The sequence below is a fragment of the Danio rerio genome, chromosome 9, assembly GCF_049306965.1.
Source record: "Danio rerio strain Tuebingen ecotype United States chromosome 9, GRCz12tu, whole genome shotgun sequence".
NCBI lineage: Eukaryota > Metazoa > Chordata > Actinopteri > Cypriniformes > Danionidae > Danio > Danio rerio.
In genome coordinates this window covers 30,794,571-30,807,076 of record NC_133184.1, presented here as the reverse complement: position 1 = coordinate 30,807,076, position 12,506 = coordinate 30,794,571, and the positions used below count along the sequence as shown (strand labels likewise).

At 35.9% G+C, this 12,506-nt stretch overlaps 1 protein-coding gene across 6 annotated transcripts in view; it reads left to right on the top strand.

Annotated features, from left to right (window-relative positions):
• Nucleotides 1–12,284, top strand: part of pth2ra (parathyroid hormone 2 receptor a) — a 199,896-nt gene extending 187,612 nt beyond the window's left edge. For all 6 annotated transcript variants that reach the window (XM_073911588.1, XM_073911590.1, NM_131377.1 and 3 more), the window contains 3 exon segments: nucleotides 1,651–1,789; nucleotides 4,255–4,296; nucleotides 11,310–12,284. In XM_073911588.1, the coding sequence (XP_073767689.1) occupies nucleotides 1,651–1,789; nucleotides 4,255–4,296; nucleotides 11,310–11,699 (571 nt within the window). In that variant the 3' untranslated portion in view covers nucleotides 11,700–12,284.
• Nucleotides 12,285–12,506: the final 222 nt, after the last annotated feature.

The following is a 12,506-nucleotide window of genomic DNA, read 5'->3' as shown; positions in this document are numbered from 1 at the left end:
TAAGCTGAAAAGAAAATGAATGAAATAAGTAAGTCAAACATAAATCAGATTAGACTAGATTAGATTGGATTCAACTTTTTTGTTGTTACATGTACAAGGCAGCAAATTACAGTTTAGGTCTAACCAGGAGTGCAATAGCAGCAAGTGCAGGATAGAGGTAAAAGTTATAAAAGTGCAATTATAGAAAAACAATGGGTAATATTGGGGCAAAGCAGTGGCACAGTAGGTAGTGCTGTCGCCTCACAGCAAGAAGGTCGCTGGTTCGAGCCTCGGCTCAGTTGGCGTTTCTGTGTGGAGTTTGCATGTTCTCCCTGCGTTAGCGTGGGTTTCCTCTGGGTGCTCCGGTTTCCCCCACATTCCAAAGACATGCGGTACAGGTGAAGTGGGTAGGCTAAATTGTCAGGATTTTATGAGTGTTTGTGTGGATGTTTCCCAGAGATGGGTTGCGGCTGGAAGGGCAACCGCTGTGTAAAAACTTGCTGGATAAGTTGGCGGTTTATTCCGCTGTGGCGACCCCAGATTAATAAAGGGACTAAGTTGACAAGAAAATTAAGACAATGGGTAATATTTACAGATGGATGTATTTTGATCCTTATATACAGGTTGTATTAGCTAACAGTTTGTATTAGGTAACAGGTTGCTATTAATAATCAGATATGAAGATAGATATGAACATAATTACAAATGTGTTTTTACAGTGGATATGTACAATTCAGGTTGAATTAGTGCAATGTTGTGTGATGAATATGTGCAATTTTAATTGTGCAAAGATTAAATATTACAATTTTATTTATAAATAAAATGCAGTAAACTTACGCTTAAATGTGAGTGTGTGTGTGAATCTAAAATGGCACTTATAGTTTGCGTTTCCCATAAATCTTGTATTATTTTTCTTAAACAAAATAATCTCTAAATATAACGTGTTTAATTTGTATTTCAACTGTCCGGGGAAAGAACCCTGAGCTTGGAGATACTTGAGCCCAGGGCTCCCGCCTGGTCATATAGCATAAAAGGGGGACCAAGATCTCCTCTTGGTAAAGGATGAAAGGGGGGGTGGGTGGGGTGAATGAGGAGATTCTTCAAAAAGCAAAGATACTGAAAGTAAAACAAACTGGTTTATTTATTGAAGGCTAGGATTCACCTGATTGGTTTAACATTGATTGTGATGCGAGACCAGCCATGATTCTCTCGAAATTAGTTCATAAACTCAACTTAAGGACATAAGTTAAATTATAAACTCATATACTCTCACTATAACTTTTTTGACTACATACCTACAGCATGAAATAATTAAGTATAATTAGTTTTCATTGTTTTTTAATGTCTAAGATTTTAAAAAAAGTTTCCAATCCAAGCAGATTTATATTGGTAAACACAGCAAGCTAGTGATTTGATAGTTCAGTCAGATGGGAAATTTTCAACAAATGTGACCTTCATGTAAGGTTCCACATCGTGCAGATCCGTAAGGAGATGAAAGCATTTTGCCAGCTGAATTTCAGCATACTAATGTAAATGTGACTGCACCTCAATATCTACTTTCGTGCACCATAGAGGAAAGAAATTCATGCAGGTATGAGGGTGAGTAAATAAAGAATAGTTGGAGGAACTCTCCTTTTAATTCACAGAACATTCTCATTTGTCTCTGTCCAGGAAGCTTGCCAAATCCACACTGGTGTTGGTGTTTGTTTTCGGGGTGCACTACATCGTGTTTGTTGGAATGCCGCACACCTTCGAGGGTTTAGGCTGGGAGGTGCGGATGTATTGTGAACTGTTCTTCAATTCTTTCCAGGTACTTGACGGATGCCTTTATTTCATGAATAACTAATGCAATCAGTGATCTTTGCAAGTCAACATGCATATGTTTTTTGCTTTTTGATAATTCCAAAAATCATAAATTTATATTTTCTTTTTAGGATCATATCTTAAAACAATTTGCATGTACTTTGCATGATTTACTGCTGATTTGGGGGAGAGAATGAAAAACATCTTTATCTGCAAGCCATAATGACATGTAATCTGTTAAAACAGCCCTGAATTCTTTTTAGAATTATAATTGACAAAATATTCTTACACTGTAGAAAAAAAAAAAAAGATGGGTTCCAAACAAACATTTGTGTTGGGAAATATTAAGAAAATAAGTTAGCTTGTAGGTTTTTACAAATTTAAGTGTATTGAACATTAATTATTTTGTCCCCACCAAAAAAAACTCAAGAGTTGTGTTGTTTAACTCATTTTAAGCAAGTAGTTTGAACAAATGTCAATTTTGGTTGCCAGTAATACATTATCTGACAAAAGTCTTGTAGTCGATTCCATTTGTAAGACCAACAAATGATAACTTGACCTCTAGTTTATCATTTGGAAAAGTGGTAGAAGGTAGATTATTTACATGAATCATCTGCTGAATTTCATCCCAATTATCACAAATACTGCAAAAGATCTATTGGACCCACATGGACACAAGATTCTCACAGAAATCAGACGAGTTAGGTGAATGAAAAATCATGGTTTGTGGTTACATACAGTATGGGGGCGTGTGAGAGATTTGCAGAGTGGATGGCAGCATCAACAGCCTAAGGTATCAAGACATTTGTGCTGCCCAATTCATTACAAACCACAGGAGAGGGCAAATTCTTCAGCAGGATAGCGCTCCTCATACTTTAGCCTCCACATCAAAGTTCCTGAAAGCATAGTAGGTCAAGGGGCTGCAGGATTGGCCAGCACAGTCACCAAACATGAACATTATTGAGCTTGTCTGGAGTAAGATGAAAGAGGAGGCATTGAAGATGAATCCAAAGAATCTTGATGAACTCTGGGAGTCCTGCAAGAACACTTTCTTTGCCATTCCAGATGACTTTATTAATAAGTTATTTGAGTCATTGCAGAGATGTGTGGATGCAGTCGTCCAAGCTCATGAGAGTCATACACAATATTCATTATTTTTCAGCTGACCATGACTTTATATTCTATACTGCACATTATTTCTGTTAAGTGACAAGACTTTTGTCTAAGCAAAGTTAGACCTTATTGTCCTAATTAAATAATTAGAAATTAAGGCATGACCATATTTTATTTTGGTAAAATAGGCGTAATCTAGAGGCCTTTGCCTTTCATATAAGCCACTTCTTTTACCAAATAATCAACCAGAAGTCAAGTTATTATTTAATCAAAAAAAATTGGGATAGGCGACAAGACTTTTCTCAGGTAGTGTACTGTCAAATTTAAAAGTGCTATTTAAATTAATGATTCCAATTGTGTTATGCAATTACAACACAGTTGTAATTGTTAATTTGCAATGCGCTTGTAAATTTTGCCACTAAAATTTAATATTTATCTGTAATACTGTAATTTTAACAGTGAATTTTTCCAGTGTAGTATGAAATAGTAATGAAATTCAAAAATACAGTAATTTTTTTTTTAAACAAACTGCATTAATTTTAACACTACATTGTAAAAGAGGTAGAAGAGATGCTTTCTTTTGGTAAAGCTCAGATATGTATCATAGGTTATGATGAAGTAATGAAACGTTTAAGTGATATAGAAGACAGACAAATAAACTGAAAGGTCAATCCAATTCTGAGCTCTCCAAATAGGTTTGACATCTTTTGACACGTCGCATTGATTTCTGTCCGAGATATTCGCCTGTCTTAAATGACAGGTGCTGGCAAGGTTGAGTTTTTTTTTTGGTAGCTAGATGACATGACTCAATGCAAGAATAGATCACTTACTAAATCTTCAGGAAAAACATTCAATCACAGAATGACTGAATTTTCACACACATTTAAATGAATGAATTCAGTCTAAAAGCATCTGCTTGGTTTTTATGCTTCCAAATATAACATACACTCAACAGGTGCTGAATGTCAATACTTCAATACCGACTGTATGATGAAGATAATTAATCCAAAATGAATGAAAACAATGTGTGATCTTGATGCTGTACGGATTACTAAAATGTTTCAGAGATAATTATACATTCTTCCTTAATCACTGACTCATAATATAACTTACAAACACTTGTCTTTATAAACATGCTTTTATCTCTGCTTCTTACTAATTAGTGTTACTCATACTACTTAGTTACTTAGGATTAAAAATCTGAACAATCTACTCACCCCAAGCGTTAAAGTTTGACTCAAATCTCATGTGCATGACTCATATTTAAAATCCTTGGGGTTGAAGACAGGTGTGCTAAATATAAAGCTTATTTTTTAGACATTTACCCTTTTAACATCTTTTTCTGTTTTTTTCCTCTAGGGCTTCTTTGTGTCAATCATCTACTGCTACTGTAACGGTGAGGTGAGCATCTGCAAAAGTGCTTATTCACAATGATTACCCAGGAATGGACACAGGATGTACAATTTCTGTACTATTTCTGTACTCTATGGCCATCATACTCTCTCTCTCTTTTTTTTTTTTTGTAGTGTCAAACATTACATTTTTAGACCAAGTGCACACTTCAAGACATCAGGTTCTTGATTTCTTTTGTGCTGCTGCACACTTTATACAATAAATACCGGTGACCGGTTGCAGATTTTCCAACTTCATGTTCTGGTACATTAAAAAAAGATAAATCTTGTTAATGATGTGACACACCAAACCTGAGTACTGAGTGCCTGCAATGTCAGCTCTTGTAGGACTCTGTTGGTGGTTTTGTAGCTGAATGAGCAGGTTAAATTGACATCCAACAGTTGGTGAGGGAGATCAGCTTAGCAATGCAGTGCACAGAAAAGAAAGACAAAAGTGACAAAAACAAGTTATAAAATTAGGAGGATAAACAGAAGGCACTACTAATCTTCATTTTAACCTATCCTGACATTCTGAACCGCAAATATTTTCATATTTGTTGTTTGGAATGATCAGCTAATCAGCATTTAATGTATAATCAAAACATTTCACTGCTTTATTTATGCATAGTTTATCCACAGACTTATGTTTGATTTGCTTTTTGAATGATGATTATGTAGTCCATAAACTTTTTACAAGTAATACATGATATATTGGTTGCCATGTTGGTATTAGCCATTAAATATTTTATTTATTATGTTAACATATTATATTAAAAATTAATAATTATAGGGCCATGAATTATGGTTTTTGTCCACTGTTTGATCCCCTTCACATGTGTGCTGCTGGCTGTGATTGGTGCCTTTTATGTAAAAGCAAGAACCGGAGAGCTGCATTATAGTAGGACTGGGTATTGCAACCAATATCAAAACCATACAAGCAACAGATTTTATTAGACTGTTGCTTGTATGGTTTTGATATTTGTAGCAACACCCAGACCTACTATAAAGCAGCTTTCCAGTTCTTGTTGTTTGCATGATTTTGATTGGTCTTGGTGTCGGAAGCAATAGTTCTCCCAAAACTTTATAACATTTTTAATTTGTTTACTAACACTTCAATTTTCTTTTTTCATAAGAACACAAATAAGTTATTCTGAAAAAAAAGTAAAACAAAATGGCAACTATTCACTTCCATAGTAGTTAGTGGTGTGTAACAGATCAGAAATCTTATGATCTTTTAATAATTATTCATGCTGCTTGCACTGAATGCATTAATGCAGGCTAAACAAGTAGTAACAGAAAACCCTCCACATCCGAATAACGTACCACAACTTGTTCTGTCATGATTATATTTTGCAGGAAATCATAAATGCTTTCATACATGTGATTTGTATGATATAAGAGGCGATCTTTGTGCGATTGTTACAAATTTAGGATTAATGTAAAAGAATATTAATCCATGGGTCATTTGTGTTTTGAACTGTGGGTTGTGATTCAGATCAACCGTGATCCATTACACCCCTAACAGTAGTGTATAAAACATAGTATTGTAGCTAAAAAAATTAAATAGATTTTTTCTGTGTGTTTAACAGAAAAAAGAAACTCATAAAGGTTTGTGAAGAGAGTAAATAGTGAGTAAATTTTCTGTTTGGTGTTCACTCGCTGTTTGTTGTACTATCCCTTTAACTAAACACTATATTAAGAAAAGCATGCTATGATTCTGCCAAGTACGATGCAATCCTGGATTAACATCTATGTTGATCCTGAAACATCATTTTTGTTCAAAAATGTGATTCATACCTATCCCCTCCCCGTGAACCCAACCATTACTGTAAAATATTCTCAAAATTAGAGGGCAGTAATAGTTAGATAACAATCTAATAGAAGTGCATACACCTAATCAAAAGCCTAAACTTAGCATAAATGGTAAACATATCCCTGAATTTTGATTGGCTGATTGGAATATTGTTCTAGGATCAACATAGATGGAACATTTCCTACCATTTTAGCTTAGATTTCACCAAATTGTTTATATGTACATTGAGCCTTTATATTTAAATTATTATTATTTAAAACTTTTAGTAACAAAAACGTTAACAACATCAAATCACTCTAACAACAGAACATGAAATAGTGTTATGCATCAGACCATTTCTCACCATTATCATTTTGTTGTGTTGTTTTTGAGAGGAAAACACTCTGTATGAATGTTGCTGGTATGTTTGCTAACAGTAAACCACAGCAAGGATATTTCAATCTACATTTTATCCCTAAGGGTAGAACCATAAAGAACTTCCCTGTGGAATATATTGGGGGCTTAAGAGTGACAGGGTTCAGTGTTGAAGTGCGAGTTGGGCTTTCAGATGTGATGATGGATGGGAGGTGGGTTGGAGACCTGGAGTAAATTAGACTACTGTCAGTCTGATGAGGTGCTAGAGAGACCGGGGGGGACAATCCCTCTCCTAATGGCCAACACAGTCTTTTGAATGCAATGTGTTATTGGTCCTGACTCTGTGAAGTCATTAGAAATCCCAGGGTGCTTCTTAAAAAGAGTAGGAGTACAAGTCTGTCATTCTGGCCAAATTTGGTCTTTGGCCTCAATCCATCATAGACTCCTACTCGTGCCTATTTAATCAAATTGGCGACCACACCAATAGCAAGTGTGTGCTGGGCATTCTGGCAGCTTTCAATGTAAAATACAGCTGCCATTGCTTCATCCAGCTAGATGCTACACACTAGTAATGTTAATGGTGATTCTGCCACCCACAGAAGCTGAATACTTGGTAAATGTAACATATGGTTGCTTAATTAAAAGTTTTCTTGAGCACAACACATTTTAAAAATTAGAACATTTTTAAACAATAGACCAAATAGAAGAAGGTTTAGGCAAAGTTTTTTTAAGTGTTCGGTAGACAACCAGCTGGTTAGGATTTCCAATATATTTTAAATAATTAATTGATTTATTTAAATATTGACATTGATTGATTGATTGATTGATTGATTGATTGATTGATTGATTGATTGATTGATTGATTGATTGATTGATTGATTGATTGATTGATTGATTGATTGATTGATTGATTGATTGATTGGTCGATCGATCGATCGATCGGTCGGTCGGTTATTTGTTTGATTGATTGATTGACTGTTTTGCTTCTCTTAGTTGTTGTTGAATCCTAAATAATTTTAATCCATACATCTATATATTCATTCACCCATACATTATTTATCCATTAGGAATGCATCGATTAACGTATATCACTATTAACCGTGCTTTATTTCGTCATTGTTAATTAATCGTAAAGGCTTCTCAACACTGTTTTTTGGCATAGACCAAAACTGTTGCAACTTATCAAAATTATGCCAACCGTGGACTAGGCATGGGCTGGTATAAGATTCTGACGGTATGATAACCTTGGATAAAAGTATCATGGTTTCACGGTATCATGGTATTGTGGTTACTGCACTAATACATATTATTTTTAAATGTCGGGGTAAAAAACAACAACTTTTTCCCTTGTTTACACAATATATTTTATTTTTTGAAAGATTTATAATGTTTTGGAGCAGTAAACATGTCGGGCTAAATAATTTAAATGAGTCATTGACTTCTGTTGTCTTCATTAGTTTTAAAAACACAAATTTCTTTACAATTTAAAACACCATCTTTTGTCCTAAAAATATGTAAATAAAAACCTTACACATACCTTGGGAACGGTATTACAGAAAATTTTGTAAGTTTTAAAACCTTGACTTTTCCAAACTGCGGTGTACCTTGAAAACTTCAGGCATGCATTGCTACCAATCTAAACTGAAAGCATCTGCTTTGCTCTGTCCATCATCAGTCACGGCAGCACAGTAGGAGTTCACAGCTGCTTTCAATGATTATGTAAAGGAACGATGCCTGACAAGACCATGATAAAGTGTGCATCAGACCCAATTTTCAAACAGTCAAGAACAAAAGTAAAGAAGGAGCATGCATTTACATTACATTAGCTTACATCATGACAGTGGCTCCTCAATGGATACATTATACACAATAGCAGTATGTCGAAAATTATTATACTAATATTACTTCAGGTTAAACAGGAATGAGGCATTGTCAAAACTTCTGTTTAATTTATTTTATCATTACAACTTGCTCTCTGTTATTGCAACTACTGCATACAGCGAGGTCATTCATCTCAAAATGTACCACGATTCAGTGTAACAATGAAACACCTACACCTTGGGAAATTTGCTTTCTTAGTTGGGGACAGTGGAGCTGAACTTCAGTGGATTGTCCTTCAACAGTAAGATTTGTGTCAAACTAAATTGAAAGGATTTCTGCTTAGAATTCAACAACAAATGTGACTTTTTACCATTTTCCTGTTTCATCTTTCTACAGCGGGTTTATAACAAGCTAAACTGTATAAAGTGCTACAAAAATAAATAAAGGTGGCTTGACTGTTATAACACACACTCAGAGCCAGCTGAAAATTAATGAAAATGCATTGTTACATCCACATAAAGCAGTGATACAAACTAACAACCCATGGCCTCAATATTTATGGCTCTTTTTCAAGGCATGATATGACTCAGCTTGCACAACTTGGTATGGTTCAGTGTCCCACAGCTCATCCTGGCTTTGTTTGCTTTTCCACTGCAGTTTAGTACTGCATCAGAGTGGGTGGGATTATAGATACACTATATAGTTATAGTAGCATCAGATCTACTGCCATGACATTCTGGGTCACCTCATCCAGTAGATCTGCTCAGCCATCCGTATCTGAAATTAATTATTATGTTGTATCATCTCACAGCAAGAAGGTCGCTGGTTCGAGCCTCGGCTGAGTCAGTTGGCATTTCTGTGTGGAGGGTTCTCCTTGTGTTCGCATAGGTTTCCTCCGGGTGCTCCGGAGTGGGAGAGAAGAGCGGTTGCAGCCTGTTTTGCAGCCACTGTTTAATAAAGTGTGCATGAGCTCAAAGTGTACAATATTTATTTTGCTGGCACAATTTGTTAGTCTTAAGGTGAAAAATTAATCCATGCAAGTTAATCTGCTGAAAAAAAGTTTAATGTGGGGATGTATAATCAAATTCAAGATGTTTGCTTCCACTCTGAAACAACCGTCCTTCTCTGTTTGATGGTGTGGGTGAAATGCTTAGCCAATGCTGTGGGAATAAGATTACAATCGGGGCTCATAAATAAAACCCTGCCTCTTCTCAATATTCTGTTTTGTTCTGAAATTGATTTGGTTTTTAACATCTATGAGTGTTTATTTGATTTTATACCCCACTACATGTATTTATTTTTGTTAAGTACCTCAAGTCTTTCCTTCTCTCCTTTAACACTTCACCTGAGCAGATTATAGACACAGCATAGATGAAGATGTATCACAACAAGAGGAACATCTGCACCTCTTCTACTGATTACTATGCAGCCATGGTAATTTGTGTAGAGCTGCTGTTGCTGACTTATGATTTAAAACTATCAGGGTTTAAATCTACATGAGTCTCAAGTAGCAGATCCAGTTGCTTGTATAGTGACAATTCTCATGATAGGCTTACTGCCTAAATCAGATTTTTTATTTTTCTCTGATATTTTTTTGCATAGCTGTTCACATTGTTGTTATTAATGTGGCCAATGTCAGATTTCCAGTGTGAACAGATCATGGTCCCAAACTGAACCGCATGTTCAAAAGTAGGGCTAGACACAAGCGTAAAATGTCTGATTATGTTTAATATGATTGTTATTACCATTTTTTTAAGACAGCCATGGTGCAGCTGTAAACAGTTGCTTTGCTAGTAGGCTTACATGTGTGTATTTTTCAGTGTGTGAATCCTAAAATAAGTGTTTTTCATTTAAACACTGATAATTTGTCGTATGACAAGTGTGGTGTGCGTCTCTATGACCAATGAACTGAATTTATTATGGGTTAAATGAGAAGCCACAGTGGACACAAGTGTTACTGTGAAGGCTGGCCCATGCAAAGTTAATTAATCCTCATAATGATATTGTATGTAGAATCTAATTTATTTATTAGATTTATTTTATCAAGGCAAAGGCAGGTATTTGAGTAATCAGCTTGACTGTATTTGACATTGAACTATTGTTTGGATTCTTACAAAAAAAAATGGTTTTATTGTACTAAGTTTGTTAAAATAATATACATTTTCAAAACATTTGAATGCGTTAGTAAAGACAAAAAAGTACATAATTTTTTCTATTTATTTATAAATATTTTGAAATAAATTAGGAAATTACCCATGTAATAAAGTTAGCTATATTTACTTTCTGCCCACAGCTCTCAATCAAGCTTGGATTTTGGCCCTTCAAAAGAAAAAGTTTGGGCACCCCTGCTTTAAATACTTCCAAACAGTTTGCTGCATGTCTTGAGGTAGTTCAGTATGGTACAATTGTTTTGACAGGAATCACAGGACTGATTTTTCTAATCCCCATAGGCAGGAAATAATAAAATAGTGACTGGAGGCTAAAGGAAAGTAGTGGAGAAAAAGTACTGATCAGCACTAACAATATACTCAAGGGAAAGTAAAAGTACACATTTTCAAAACTACTTAGCAAATTACAATTCCTGAGAAAAACTACTCAATTACTACAGTAACTGAGTGTTTGTAATTAGTTACTTTACACCACTGGTCACATGTGGGCAAAAAAAAATCTGATTTGGGCCACATTTGCCTGCAGTGTGAACATAGCCCTAGTGACTTACAGTTTTAACACATCACATTTTGCTAACGGAATTGTTTACTTGGAACCTCAACCAACCTCAATCCACTTCTATTTATCCACTTTTATTTTATAGATTACTGAGTGTGTCTATTTATCTTTGTTTGTGCAGCACTTTGGGCAACCCTGGTTCTATGAGTGTGCTTTAAACTCAAACTCTACTAAAAAGAATACCAACTACTGTTGATAATGCTGAAAAACACCAAAGGGAGCTGAGATGCAGTGGAAAAGCACCATTAGAGTCACTGTGCATTTCAGCAAATCCCGTTTCTTTTTTAGCATTTATCTCTGATCTTCAGGTCCAGACTGAGATCAAGAAGACGTGGACGAGATGGAACCTAGCGTTCGATTGGAAGGGCCCTGTGGTGTGCGGGAGCTACCGCTATGGCTCAGTGTTGACCGGCCTCAACAACAGCACCAGCAGTCAGTCCCAGCTGGCAGCTGGAGGCCCTGGCACCCGCTCTACCACACTCTTCTCAAGCCGAGTGTATCGCAGCAGCGGCGGCCCCACTGTCAGCACTCATGCCACTCTGCCAGGCTACGTGCTCAATTCAGATGCAGACAGCCTGCCACCTTCCATACCCGAGGAGCCAGAGGACAGTGCAAAGCAGGTGGATGACATCCTGTTGAAGGAATCACTGCCCACCAGACCCAGTAGCGGTCTGGAGGACGATGAGGAAACTCTGTAGATAACGATGTGGTGATCAGTCAGATAAATTGAGTGTAATTGCATTTTTAAAGTGCAAAAGTGACAGTACATTACCTGCAGTTCAGGGAAGGCAATGGCGCACCGACAACAGACACTTCCTGCTCAAGCTGTGACACACAGTTTTGTTTCTGACACAACGCCACATGCTGACAGATTGATGTGTTCATGGCAAGATGTCAATCCATCATAGTGCTGGAAATGTTGAAGATGGATGAAATCCTGTCACTTTCTTTAGTTCTGACACTACTGATTGGACAATGTGAATGCTGAGGGTCTTTTAGCTTTCAAGTGCAATGGCAACTATTTATTTTTAAATACAGGTTTCATTTGTTAAGAACCAATGTCATCAGGAGAGTGTAATAAACTTTATTTATTTATTTTTTTGTAAAAGCATGACATTTACACATGTATGCTGTGGAGGCAATGATCAGGATCATTGGTTTTATTGAATGTTTGGGGGGATAATACATTTACTGAAGTTTCCGCTGTGATTTCTGTAGTATTCCATTCCAGAGGATACATTTAAAAAAATAAAAATAAATAAAAAAAATTTAAATGCAAAAAATCTGACTATGTTGGTTTGGTTCTTTAATCCTAGAATGTGGCCTATGGTTCATTCTAAGCCCTGGTCAGATCACACAATTTTTATTGTCTGTTGCAACTGTCACTATGTCAGATTATGCAACTTCAACTTGTGTCTTGATAAAATCTTGACTTGTCAAAGGTAACAAATGTGGCAGACTACACATTACTTCACGATTAGTCATCGGACATTTCCCAAAGAAGT